Source organism: Aspergillus vadensis (genome assembly GCF_003184925.1).
Source record: "Aspergillus vadensis CBS 113365 unplaced genomic scaffold BO88scaffold_1, whole genome shotgun sequence".
Lineage (NCBI taxonomy): Eukaryota > Fungi > Ascomycota > Eurotiomycetes > Eurotiales > Aspergillaceae > Aspergillus > Aspergillus vadensis.
The window spans coordinates 1,414,739-1,429,023 of record NW_020292039.1 but is presented as its reverse complement, the minus strand read 5'-3'; the positions used below and the strand labels follow the sequence as shown (position 1 = coordinate 1,429,023).

Sequence of the window (14,285 nt, the reverse complement as noted above, 5' to 3'; positions counted from 1 at the left end):
CCTTGGATTGCCTGGGGCGGGCCAAATTTTCCAGTCAGGGTGGAGCCCGCCTCGGCCGGTCGCAGTCTGCGGGGTCATGATTGGTCAGGAACCACAAAAACAGTCACGCCCATTGGCGGGCAAGTGTTCACCGCATCTTTTTTTCTTTTTTCCTTTTTTATTCTTTTTTTGCCTGCAATCCACCCCAGCTGGTCTCTGCATTGAAAGCCAATCATTCGCGGGGGACTTGTAACAGCCTCGAATAGAAGGCGACAATGATATGACCGGTTTAGTACCACTTAGTCACGGCCTGTCCAAAGGAGGCAACAGAAGAAGTAATTTCCGCCTGGCAGGCTCTGACCTCCTTTCACTTAGTACTACTACTACTACTTTGTATCTAGTATTCTTTCCATTTCAAATGGTGACTATCTATAGCATACTGTTTCGGAATGGACTACGGCATGCACTCCGGCACGTCCCGGTTGTCGAACGAAGACGATCCTGAAGCACTTGGGTAGTCTTTCTTCGTTGGGTACCTGAAACTGCAGATGGCGTCGACGGGTCTTGCCATAGAAAGGGATGCTATTATGGGGACGGAGACGGCAAATTGGAAAATGAACAGCGCCTTGTGGCCAGGAAGGAATCCCACTACTACTAAGTTTCTGCTTGCCATCTATGACTTGGCCCGCTGTTCCGCCTGCCTAGTACTAAATCACCGGACAAATCATGGACAACGCTGGCGACGGAGTCACCCGAGGATTGAAGCATCGGTGACTCACTACTCCTCCGAGTTGGAGGCATCTATTCGCCTCCAGACGAGCGTTATGTTCGGAAACTCGAGATGAATCGAACACCTACCCAGGGTTGAAACATAACCATATGGCGAACCGATGCAGCATCCCTACGTATCACCCCTTCTGTTCCACCACTAGCATACATTTTTACAGACTTGTACAGTATGTAAGTAAAGGCAATCTGTTAGATCACAGGCATGCAGGCAAGAACGCAGATCGCACCCGAGCCTCTGATAAAGAATGAGGGGCCTTCTTTTTCCGAAAGTCGTGGCATGCAAAGCGGGCCATACTGTAAGAAAGGGGAGAATAAGCAAATCTCACAAGCCAAATTCCTGCCGCTAAAGGAAGGGAGGACAACTTTCTGAACCGTGCCCTCTGCACGGTGACATCTTCTCACATCATCTTGATAATGGCCGTCACTGTGTCGGCTAGATCAGCTGGTCCATGATTCATCGAATGCACTGCACTCATAGGTATGATTCATCGAGCGTGCGTCTAGACGCAGGAAACACGAGTTGGCTGCCGGATGGCCTGCACTCCTCTCTCAGGAGGTCGGGAGTAAGGGAGGATGACATGGATGGACCCGGATGGCTGGCCTTGATGAGCCACCTTACCGGATGAGGTCAATCCCACCACTCGGATTGGCCAAGCCCGGCACTGGCGGCTATGCCTTACCCGATATGAACTAGTCTGCTCATGGGGAGGAAAAGGTGCTGCCTCGCTGTTTTGTTCATTCTCGGGGTCTTCCTTGCTGCTCACAGTAGACTGCAATGGGCACGTTGATCGATTCCTATCGTTGGTGACCCTCTACCACACGAATTGGTTTGTCTTAGAGTATGCATCACTAACCATCAATGATTTCTCTAAGTCATTCCTACAGTTTAGCCTGTCATATTACTAAGCCAGCTGTCAGTCATACTTACAGTCAGTACGGAGTATAGCCGCTGAACATAACACGGTTAACTCAATTCCTCAGTTTCGAGTCCTAGTCTACCATTATGATCATTCTCAACAGGACCCTTATCTGCAAGCATCAATTGTTCCCAGAAAATCGCAGACACAAAATCCTAATCCTTTAGCATGGATATCCAGGCGCACGGATATGCGACAGAGCCTCGGTATCCGCGGCTCAGCCTAGACCTCCAGCCTTGGGCGGATGCATCAAGTTGCAGCAGACCAGATATCCACCAGAAGATCAAGGCATGATAAGTTCAATGAACAGCACAACATAGGGGTCTCGAGCGTCAATTAGACCAACAACGCAGTGGCTAAATCTCCGAGATTGCCGTACCACCTTTACCAGTTTGCAGAGATGGGCTATCCATGATGCCCATCCTGTATACATACTACCTCTTTTCATAGAGATAACTCATCCAGACTGACTCCGTAGGAAGGTAATCGGGAACATATAATGACACACGTGATAGTACTAATCGCCGACCGGATCGACTAAAATAGATCAAAGCGGAAAGACAAAAAAGCCACCGCATCAATAATCCCAGGAGGTCCGTGACATTTTCGGCATCATCCCGAACGGACTGGGCACTACTACCATACTGTGTACAAGCACCTTCTCTATCCAAGGCAAGATAGGTAAGTAGTTTCGGCTAGCCGTGAATTTGGCGCTACTATTGCTGGTTTGTTTTGCCTTGAATATTCCTCCGTATATCCCGTATATGAAAGTGTGGAATTTGGCTACCTTTCATTAAACAGAATCAGAAACTGCTCCACACCTTCATATCATACCCCTCCACAAAACATTCACAATTACAATGACAAAGGATCAACCCAAAGAAAAACACTCAGGTCCCCGAGCGCAGAGCAACAGACAATGATGATCTAGAATGAATGCAAAGCACCACACCACTTCTTCGAGACAGGTACATTAGTCTCATGTTCCCTTTCCTCGTTGGCTTGCGAAAGAGGGACAAGAACACTCAGGCATGAATTCTGAATGATGGATGGGTGGACTAGTAGCGATGCCTTTGGCATTCATACATGATGCATGCATGTTGTAATTGGCTCTAAACAAGCGGTAAAGGGACAGCTGGCTTGCCGCCGCTGCAACTACTGGAAACTCAGCCGGTTGGATGTATCGAGAAACACCCTACTTACTACTACGGGGCTGGCCAGCCAGCCAGCCAGCCAGCAACTCGATTCAACTACGACTGCTAATAATCATTGTTGTTGCTTACAGAGGTACTTGGTGCAACTAGAGCAGGTTTCTGCCACATGTGAAGTGCTGGCGGCTATTAATAATAAGTTGGTTATATTGCTTAATGTAGGTGGATGTACTGTGCAGCGGGAAATGGGCTGATAAGCAGCAGTAGCAGCAGCAGGTGAGGGGGGAAAACCTACTGTAAGTAAAGCTTTTTTTTTCGTTATTACTTACACATAGTAACATCATCACTCATGGCTCAATATTGATGCAAACCTATGTGCATTGCGAACAGTGATACACAAAACCCCCATTGTCAACTACTAACTAATCAATAATCCACTACTATGTACTAAGGGGCAAAAGAAGAGGGGGGAGAGGGGGGAACGTGGCCTTCCATTCCATTCTTCCAAGATTCTAGGTGAATCCGACCCAGTTAGTTATCGTTATCAAGATTGGGGGGAAATGGGCGATAGTGGATATTGAATGATGATGATGTTTGCAATTGCCCACTATTGTATGGTAACAGTAATACCATTGCATACAGCTAGTCCACGTCGAGCAGGATGCTAAGTGGGTCCTGATTACTCAAGAGATCGGCGCCCGTTGCAGACCCCATTGGTCAATGCGTGGCTACTTTTGGTTGTCTGATTGGCTGGGGTGGCTGCACCCCGCAGTCTCGTTGATTTTCCGCCTGGCAAAGCAACAGCAAAGCTAGTAGTCGTCGTCCAGCACAGCTGAGATAGTAGTAGTGTTCAGATCATGTGCAGGGGACTTTAATATTATTGTAGGGAGATACTTGGTCGCTGGTGATTCGAGTGATTTTCTACGTCCGGTCTAAGCTCCTGCGAGTCGCAGCATTGTCCCGGAAAGGGCGGCTAGACGGCAGAACTTCCAGAAGGGGGTACGGTTAGAAGAAAATGATGATGGAAGTATCTGAGATAAATGTTGCCACTCGGTCTGCCCGCAACTTGCCCGGTCCGCTCTTCAACCATGGGTCCGCGTGATGTTTGGGATAGGCTAAGTGATGTTTTCATTCAGTCTCAGAGGACAAGTGGCCGAAAGACATGAGGTTCATAACAGTAGATCATGGGATTAAAGACAACGAAAAGGTATCAAAATGACATTAAAAAGCAATTGCGCCATTCCAAGAGTGATAACAGTACCCTGTTCAGGTACCTGGGTAGGGTTCAATTTTCGGCCCTGCCGGTGTCGGTTTTGGGTCCGACCTAGGCCAGATTGATAGAATTGACTTAGATCGTTTTGGCCTGGTAGAAATATCGTCGTTATGTTCATTCTCCTTGTCCTTTGCATCGTTCGTAGGCGTGGCGGCCTCTCGTGCTTGTTGCACCTCCTTTACTCCTTGGCGGATCTCCGCCGCGGAAGCTCCTCGGGGTGCCGTGGTCGTCAGCGTCTCAGTATTGCGGATCTTCCCTTCAGGTGACTCGTCGTTCAGTTTACCAATCTCCTCTTCTGTGACAAGGCGCTCATTTTCGAGGCGAACCTCGCGGCCCCGTTTATGGCAATACCAGAGGACAAACAAAAGAACTAGTGGACATTAGTGATTCCGGATTCATCCTAGTCGTGTCAGGGCGCAACTTACTAAACAAGGCCATTGACCAGAGTACATTCATACCCAACACTGCGGGGAATCTAGCCCGTAAGAATGCCATTATGGATCGTAACATCCCTACAAGCGCTGCTGGCTTCCCTACTAGTTCTTTCAGGCTGGGAACCTTAAGTCCCATCTTGTTGGCGGCGGCCGCCGCCTTGCCTACATTGTCCACATTGATACCACTTTTACTGGCCTTCTCGGTGGCAGCCGCGAGAACTTCGGGGGCCAGCGTCTCAGTCCATTTTTCAGGCAGCTTCTCGATCAGGCTCTGGAGGAACTTCGGGAGATTCGAGTAAGTGCTTTGCAGTTGCTTGTTGCCGTTCTTGAGGAGCATCTCAAGATCATGATACGCAGTCGGAACACCATTGACCAAGTCCTTGAAGATCAATGTGAATTTACGAAGGAGTTCCCGTGTTTCGTCACTTATCGAGAATACGCGGTTGTTTTCGGCCGCCAGGTTGAGGCGCTCGAGGATTTCCGTCATATCCTCTGCCTCTTGTTTCGCTTCATCGTCTTCTTTAGCTTCAGGGGGCTGTACATCGCTTGAGGCACTTGGTGCGGGAGCTGCTTCGCTCGCGCTTTCGCTACCCTAGTCATCAAATAACAGTCAGCTATTTGTGCAGATACTTTAGTGGCGGTGTCATAGCTACCTTTTTGTCAACCGTGCTCTTCCTCCGAATCCAGCTCCAGGGCCTCTTCTTCTGCGTAGAGCTCTCAGCTTTGGAGCCTTGAGAAACACTGTGGGAGCGTTCTGTCTTCTCTCTAGTCTTCCGTTCTTCCTCCCCTAGCTCCTTTCCAAACTCCTCTGCCGGTGACACTGGTGATTGGGTAGTATCGAAGGTATCTGTGGGTACGGGAGAGACGGGCGATAGAGGGGTATCATTTTCGATGGTAGGTGATATCGGCCCTTGCTTTGCCGGATCGGAGGTAATCTCTCGTAGAAATGCTTCATCTTCGGTTGTTAAAACCGGTTCATGCGGTTGACGTTGAGACGGGCGTCTCCAGTTCTTCCACTGGGTGAATTGCTGCATGGCTATCTCGCTCCGCGCTTAATCGATAATGGTATATAAAGCCTATATAATATCTCTTATGTTTAGTGAAGGTTCGACAAGAAGTAAGCCAGCGGATAAAGGAGCCGTTCTTCACATTGCGATATGGCGGCCTGAACAAAGGACGGTGGACTTACCCCAGATATATAGTGGTTTCGAGACCCACCGGTTCCGGTGCACGATCAATATAAGTAAACTGTACACGCTTGGAGCTGTTCAACGTAGGGTTTTTTGCTCTTTTTGCAATTCATAGCCACCCTGAGCTCGAGAGTCGTTGAAATACAGCTCACCGAGCGAGTCAAGCGATGATATCACCGCACAAGACAGGTCACATGTGAAGGCACCCCGCTGGTGCCACAGTTTGCACCGCCACGATCTGGCTGGATCGGGAAGAGATCGGCTGCACCGCCGATCATTGGTCGATTCCTGTTGGTTAAGGCATCTACAATCGATCGGTTCCAATTGTCATTGCTTATTGTAACTCTTCTCTTCAAGTACTGCAGTCTACTTGTGTCGATATAATCATCAATTATTGCTTTGCTAGGTATGCAGTAAGAATGATCAAGTGTGCTCATCCATAACACTTCAATGGTCCAGCTAGCTCATTGTCTACTAACTCGTGAGAAAGTCAGAGCTATGTTGAATCCGCTGAATATATATCTGACACTCTCAAAATGACCAGCACAGCTACTATAAATTGAAGACATTATTCTAGATTCACTGAGCGATTGAGGACGCAAAGCTTTACAAATCACCTTGTGTCAGTCATACTTATGCAGTGCTCATTTTTGGAACCCACCAAGCCACTATGACTCTTGGATATTTGTCCACTCCTTCACCTTCTGAAAGTCCATCACCCTATACTCTCCTCCAAATCTGTTTTGCGTATCATCCCAATCCCGATTCACAGCTTGCTCAGGTCTCCAACGAACCGCAGCTGCAACCCTCGGGTCCATCTTACCTTCGAGCCGGTCAGCAATAAAGCTACCGATTGAAGGAATATGGGCGAATCCGCGACCGGATGCCCCAACCGCAAGCAGTAAGGATGGATGATCAGGATGATAATCTATAAGGAAGTTTCGGTCGACCGTGTCGGCGCACCAGCATATCCGGGCGAATGAAAAAGGTCTCTCCGCCAACTGGGGCATCGTTGCTCTCAGGAGACCGCGGATTCGCTCAGCCGACTCAACGGGGATCTGATGACGTGCAAAGGGAACGCTTCGCCGTTCGCCATCTGGGCCGACAACCTCAAAACGCTCAAAGTTCTGGCCCGTGGATCGATTCAATGGAGGAACCACAAAAGAAACAAAGTTGGGCCACACCTTTCACCCATCCGCGCGCGCGCGACCCCCCCCCCCTTGAACTACTAGCAGTGATTTAGAGTGGATTCATCGCGGTTGGGGGAATCAATAGTAGTCCGTGGCTCTGTCTCAATCGGGATAAGCCTGGGTGACAGCGCCAGGCCAAGCTTCCCACTTTCGCCTCCCCAATTCTTCAGACTTGAGACACAAATTGGACTTTTACGCAAAATGGCAAGTCGACAGGCGAAACTATGGGATGGAAACATGGTACCGGGACCTACCAAGTGTCCCAGTGCGCAGGGTGTGGATTAGCCACTAAGGTTATGAGGCGTCTACTTTAAATGACCAACCGCATTAAGAGGCAATCAAATGTTAGCTTGGTAGTAATAGTAAGTAGTAGCTACTGTATATGCTGTGGGTAAAGGAAGAACCCAGCCTGCAATTCGAAGGTGTATACGCAAACATTGCTTACTGTCAAATACTCACTTACTCACTTAGTAGTACGTATGTATGGTGTTGGGGATGAGATTGCAAGCTGTGAGGGGGGGTTAATTACAAATCTCCCGGTCGCAGTTTCTCACACGAGTCTCCAATTTACAACCTACAGTATACCTAAGTGGTAGTAGTATCTTGCCTCTTTTCTTTTTTAAATTATACTTACTCCATCCGGGGTTCCTATTTGAGGGAAAAGAGGGAAGAGGAGGAGGGTGAGTGGGAAAGGGACGCATCATCAGTGAGGCGTTGCAGAAGGGGGCGAGCGAGCGACGAGAGTTTCCCTCTCACTTCTTACTCCATCTCTATCCGTAGTCTACCTTCCTGGTTCGTATCCACTGAACACACACACACAAACAAGTCCTGCAGTCAATGGCCGAGGAATACTACCTACCTATGAGAAGCGTCTCAGACTGGTGTCTTGAATCCTGGCTCATATTCATATGCAATAATACTATATTCTGTACCTAGGGTTGTTTCAACACACACCCGTCCCCGTGCCCCCCCTGAGTCATTCGCAATGCTTTCCTTAATCAAGAATATGCCACTTGTGATAGTAGTAATATCTACTTGGCTTTATGGGCCAATAGAGATCGCGATCACACTACTTACTACCTACTGTAGTATCTCTTCCTGACGCATACGCATGATACTTTCCAACCCTCTACTTACTTGACCTAGATCCGTATTCAGCTCCGTTTCTCGGCACGGAAATAACGGTAGGATGAGGATGATGATTACGGGCAACTTCAGACCGAGAGGGTTCGGTTATTCCATAGGGAGTAGTGTAGTTAGACGACCTACAAATGCATATCCCTTAACATTCTCGTGACGGGTAATTGATGTTGTGATGGCCGACTTCGGGGTTGGGTTGTTGCTAGTTATGATGCAATTGGCGGCGGCGGCGGGCCAGGAAATGCCACCAAAGTCCGCTTACACACCTCAACTACAGTACTACTACTACAAACACTCTACGGTCGCAGAGAACCAAACTAGTACTACACAGCAAGTAAATAATACTAATAATCATAATTAGAATACCGGCAGGAGTAGACGAATTTCTTTTGCAATGAGAGAGGCAAATTGATCTATGCGCCTATGTCTGGTCTTTCCAAATACTCCTATCTATCTATCCATCTATCTATCTATTCTACGCAATTGCTCATTCTCGGGCAACCAGGAATTGCTTGCTTGCTTGCTTGCTCCACCAGAAAGGAGGATGTGGGATTCCCCGAAGAGGCGAGCCGAAATCGCTAAATGGAAAAGGAACGATAGGTATGCGCGCGGGCTGGGCTTGTACGGAAGTTGAAGAGGCCCAAGCGGGTGTGCATTGCGTAAACTTCAGCAAGAATAATCCCGCGACCCGAGATTGGAGGGGACGGGGGGGAAAAAGGAAACTGTAGGTTGGGTTAAAAAAAAAAAAAATGAATGATGAAATTTTTGTTCGGGGCTATTTTTGGTCGAAAGGAATGGGTGATGAGTATCTACGGAGTAGACAGAGAGAATGTGTGCATGTATTCAGGCAACCTATACAACAAGAATCTAACGATTACTATAGGATCAAATCAGAAAAGGTACTTTTGGCTGACGACGACAACATCTGAGACGCAGCTTCAGATGGTCACACAAAACTTGAGGTCCAGTTCCTTTCAATGGGGGGGTGTTTGTTTGAAAGAGCCCAGCTCCCGGCTTGGCTGATTTGCCTCTTGACCGCCGGATCCGCTTTTTCTGGGCGGAACCGTGCCTTTTTAGAAAAGAAAAAAGCGCCACCCATGTAGAGCGCCAACCATCCGGATCTCACCGCTTTTCCTATGGCTGTCAACCACATCCCCCGGGGTCTCCAACAACAACAACTAAAGGGGAGGGAGGGGGGGAAGAGGATGGGAGGAGCCTAGCAGCAGCAGCAACGCTCACCTCGACTCAGTCCACAGATACATAGACTCCATACTCAGCAGCGAGACTTGTGTAAGTTCCCATCAAATCCGTGCCTTAGCGGCATAAGGTTTGCCCTCTTTTGCAGGGATTGCACCTAAGCCTATCCCGGCAGCTCGTAAACTACCGAATGAGGAAGCGCACCCACCCCCTTGACACGGCACATCATCCCCAAAAACGCGTAACTGGACCCAGAAACGGTCGGCCAATCATCAGCCACAACCCACTTTGAGGGGGGGAGTGGGAGGGGGCCCGTCCTGACCCTTTTTTCCCCTAAACCATTGCGGGGAGTCCCGATCGGGTAATCCGGTGGGGAACCCTTTTCCCAATTGCTCTCTCCAAAAAGAAAAAGAAAAATCGAACTAAATCAATCAGTCAGTCAGCTCGTACCGAGTCGGGGCCAAATTGGAACGGAACCGCTTCGCCTTCCTCATTTGCTGTTTGGCTTTGTGGTCTGGCCTTACCAGCCAGCCTTCTTTTCCCTAGTACTACCTACCTTAGTCTCTGTCTTGTATAGCTCCAGCCTACTTAGTAGTACGTACTTACCTCCTCTGTAGGTTGAAAAGGCAAAGCATCAATCACTAGTTCGGTGGCAAAAAATCATGGCTTGAGCAGAAGCAACAATAGGAAAATCTACAAAACCAATTGGAACTCTCGGGGAAAGACACTCTATTCTCCGGGATTGGACGGTAGTCTGTTCCCCCCGAAGCCAAGTTTCCACGCTTTTTGACTTTGGTGACAGAAGCATCGACGCAAAGCATGGAGCACATCCAACATATGGGCAGTAGTAATAGTATCGCCAATTGGATATGAGCCATACACAGGAAGTAGACTACTTTGCGGTGGGTAAGTAGGGCCCTTGCACCTCTTCGCTAATTAGATGGTTGGTGTACTCCATCGTTGCCGGTGAGTTCATTCATTTCTTCCACCTTAGGCAGAGTTCATATCCGTCGTGTTGTTATAATTAGGACTTTTTAATTTCGCTTCTTCACTGGGCGGTGGATAAACAACGAACGTCTAGACTGGCTATACACTTGACTATCGGCGCCAAGGGACATAGAACCAAGAGCATTTCCGAGGATTCCGAGATGAAAGGAGAAGGGGCAGAATGTTTACCAAGATGCCCTGAATACTGTATACTACGTATTGATAGAGAGTTAACTATCATTGTCAGCAAGTAGATAGCAGTAGCAGTAGTAGTGTAAACTAAATCTACCTTTCCACTCCGATCAGATAGAACATCACGACCATCATCAACAATCTTGAACTCGGCATCTCGTCGATCATTCTGACGTCGGCAATAAATAGCCAGCCAGCTACCAGCTAGCTAGATCAATAGATAGATAAGTGGCACCAAGCATCCTCTCTCTCTCCCAATCACCAACCCACGCCAACATCGAAGCAATAATCTAAAATCCCTATTTCTTCAGGAACACGGACGATCGTCATTCAAACTGCGGACCCCTACCTACCACACAGCAAAGCCAAGCAGCAAAGTATCTAGTAGCAGCACACACTACAGTAGGACTATGGAGTCGAACTAATAACCCTAAGTAAGCATAGCAGCCATTAGCAATCAAATTTATCAACCTAGAAGCTGGGCAACGAGTCAGGCATTTCCTTCCTTCCACCCCTTTTTTTGTTTATTTTCTTTTTTTATTATTATTTTCGTGGGGGTTTTTTTTTTTTTAAACACCATCTGTCAATCTGCACGGGGCTCCTTTCTTGGCAGATCCCACACGGCAGATCGTCGTTGATTGGCATGATGGCGTTTTGGGCTTACTTTGCTGCTCCTATCTTACTGTAGGTACTACTATAGATGTAAGTATAGCATTCTTAGGTCAGACTATACTATAGGGAAGGAAGGGAAGGAGAAGAAAAGGAGGGTACATAAGATTAGTGCTGCGCGCTTATTTTCTTGTTTCAACGTAAGGAAACAAATAATGAGGGTATGGGAATTGTATCATGTGCCATAGATACGAGTACATACGAAACTACTACTAATCTACACCCCAGTAGTAGTAGCACTCCATAGTGAACCGCCCACGGAAAGTCAAAAGCGAGATATAAAACAGAAAAAAAGCACTACTACGAAACTTAACTTCAGCTCCATCTGTAGGTATCCATAGATCGCATCGATATATCTCAACTAAATCCCTTCGATTACTCCCTAGGAACAAAAACCAGATACTCGAGATTCCCGCGGGAAACCAAAAAAAAAGAACCCCGAAATTAAAACCCCAAGAACACCGAATAGCGGAGCTGAATAGTAGGACGTATAGCCATGGGACGTGGGGACCAAGACGAAGAGGCAAAAAAAATTATATACTAAAAAGTAACTAGAACATGAAATGAACTTTCCATGAATCTTCTTTTGCAATTTTAGGTGTAGCGTTGGCGTTGGCGTTGGCGTGCCAGCTTCTTTTCTTTTTCGCCCTCGTAATTCGGGAACCCTAAATGAGATGAGATTTTATAGTTTGGTTTGATCGGTATCTCTACTAACTAACTAGTGGATTTTTGGGTCGGGGAGGGAGATGAGGGGAGGCGCGCGGCGTGCTGGCGTATATTCTCTTTTGGAGTCATTTTAGATGGGGGTTTGTGAAGGTTTGTTATTTGGAGGTGATGGTGGTGGTGGTGGAGGATGGGTACTACTGTAATCAGTGAGTGGTTCGTTCCCGTGGCAGCCCATACCCAAATTTTTGACAGTCCCCCCCCCCATTAGCGATGGATCCCTTGTCCAATCGTTCATATTGGTTGGTTCTTCATCCACTCAGCTCGCAAGCCCACTCGCTCGCTCCTCCTCCTCCTTCCCCTCCCGCGTTGTTCCCTCGCAAGCTAACCTTTTTGGGGCTTGCATGGGTCCGCGGATGTGGATGGAGAGGGACTGGCTGACTTAGTAGGAACGAACCAGAAAATAGAAAATCAAAACGGGAAATGCAAGAAAAGAAAAATCCTAAACGGGTAAAAGTGGCGTGGGACCACAGTTCGAAAAAGGAAGCCCCGCCAAGATGAGAATGAAAGGTCATCCATCAATCAATTCAATCGCGGCAAAGCGAGAAAATCCAGTTCCCGTGCGGTAGGGAACTGGACTACTACTTGCGCTTTGCTTTGCTTTGCTTACACTTACTTACTGTTGTTAGTACTTTCTAGACCACTTTTTTAGCCAATTTACGGAGGTGCTCTAGATGTGTCTGTGTGTTCCTGTCTTATGTGTCCCACTCACTAACTATTGCGCAATTGCAATAGCAATGTGTCAGAGGAACCTGAGTTGTTCGATTGATTTCCTGATTGGTTCCCTACCCCGATATACCACCGCGACTCAAACCATTCGGGAGATCCACATCCGCTTAATTTACAGCCCGATGGAAATGTAAGAAGTTAAGCAATCTGCGTCACAGGTAAAGAAAGTAAGCAGCAAAAGCATTTGCCGTGAGATTCCGTTGCCTGTACATGCATACATACATACATGCCTAGAATGAGGACTTGCAAGTCTCGGTGGGAAGTAACTCCATCCAACAGAAGAAACAGAAACAGACAGGAGCCATGGGCGGGTCAGACCTGGTTTAGCGTGCAAACTAAGATCCAAACGCAACGAGCAGAAATCACCAGTCACGCTATTGGCAAACCACGCTATGATTCAATTTTCTCAATCCCTGGACTAAGCAAAAGCAGGGAGGGCATGTTAGCCACATCCCCGGGGGACGGCAGATAGTCGATAGCCGAGCTTGGCTCATACAGATAACCCAATCATAGATGAGGCCCCACAGGAGCTGACGCGTGCACATCTCACAGCGCTATACCTTCTTAGGGCGGTGCTTTGCCCGTTTCAGTATATGGTTTGTTGTCAGCAAGGGTTTCTTTTGTCATCGTTTTATCATATCGAATTATCATAGTTATTGGATGGATATAATTTACGCAGTGCGCAGGTCCTGCAAGCGTGCTTTTCTTGAAAAAAAATTCACCAGAAATCATCTAATTCAATATGTTCTGTAAGTACTTACCCAGCACAGTGGTAAGTTTTTGCTTTTCGCTTGGTTACAGATAGAATCTAAACCAGACAAATGAAAAAGATAGACATTACCCAAACAACTCTAATTAACTCTGTCTAAAAGTCAAGAAGTTAAAGCCCGTATCGGCCTCCATTCTGAACCCCGCAAGCCCGTTGACCAGAATCCCTGCGTGCGATCCTGGCGGGCTCCACCACCCACCAGGACACTGCCACTCTCAGGGTTGTGGGCTAGCAGCCACCTGAAACGCGCCGGCTCATTTCTTGGCCCTGTCGAAAGGGTTGGTCAAAAATGAAGTTCTAACGCCAGTCCGGGCTCCACCGGGTTTACTCTTCAAGAACATGTAATTGAGCTCTGGTTGGCTTGGCCATGATATCACTTCCCCCCTCCCCTCTCTTCCGTGGGAAGTTACGGAAGGGCAGGGCAATGGATGGATGCCACCACCGTTTGCTGCCAAAGAGACTACGCTTTTCTCGGAAGGTCGTAATTATTGCCAGCATCTCGAACGCAACAATCTTATTTTTCTTTTTTATTAAACGGTTCTAATAATAACAATGGTATTATCCAAGCGTCAGTGCAATGTCCTGTTTCGTTCTAGATGTTTTTTTTTTTTCTTTTTCATTGATTCTTATTCACACACACAACATAGGGAAAGCAGAACCCGAACCCGACTTCTACTACTAGCTACTGCATACTTACGACTGGGATGTGAGGTGATAGTTTCAGGGGTTTGTTGTGTGGGTGGTAAAAAAGTAAAAGCAGACAGGTCTAATGCCAACATCCCTGACCGTTATCTTCAGCTCACCTGACAGCATACATCTGTGCGCGGTGGATGTACTCCAAACTCTGTACCACTACCACCACCACCCGAGGGAGGGGGGAAGAGCCACCTACGGAGTATCTACCTCCTACACTACGGAGTACTGCTTCTTATTTGTGCGTACAGCAGGAGATGTAC

At 47.7% G+C, this 14,285-nt stretch overlaps 3 protein-coding genes across 3 annotated transcripts; all 3 read right to left on the bottom strand.

Moving 5' to 3' along the window:
• Positions 1-3,761: 3,761 nt before the first annotated feature.
• BO88DRAFT_400189 (uncharacterized protein) lies at positions 3,762-5,869 on the bottom strand. The gene is made up of 4 exons (XM_025705499.1): positions 5,733-5,869; positions 5,197-5,619; positions 4,535-5,135; positions 3,762-4,479 (listed from the first exon to the last, which is right to left on the bottom strand). Exons 2-4 carry the CDS (start codon positions 5,575-5,577, stop codon positions 4,103-4,105), a joined length of 1,359 nt encoding a protein of 452 aa, XP_025568311.1. The 5' UTR covers positions 5,578-5,619; positions 5,733-5,869; the 3' UTR covers positions 3,762-4,102.
• A 223-nt stretch (positions 5,870-6,092) lies between these two features.
• On the bottom strand, positions 6,093-6,949 carry BO88DRAFT_400188 (uncharacterized protein). The gene has a single exon (XM_025705498.1). The coding sequence runs from the start codon at positions 6,741-6,743 to the stop codon at positions 6,402-6,404; it is 342 nt and encodes a 113-aa protein (XP_025568310.1). The 5' UTR covers positions 6,744-6,949; the 3' UTR covers positions 6,093-6,401.
• A 4,400-nt stretch (positions 6,950-11,349) lies between these two features.
• BO88DRAFT_483560 (uncharacterized protein) lies at positions 11,350-11,773 on the bottom strand (the record flags this gene model as incomplete). Its single annotated transcript, XM_025712231.1, has 1 exon — positions 11,350-11,773. A coding segment is annotated over one exon (283 nt), but the record flags the coding sequence as incomplete, so codon positions are not given.
• Between the last annotated feature and the right edge of the window lie 2,512 nt (positions 11,774-14,285).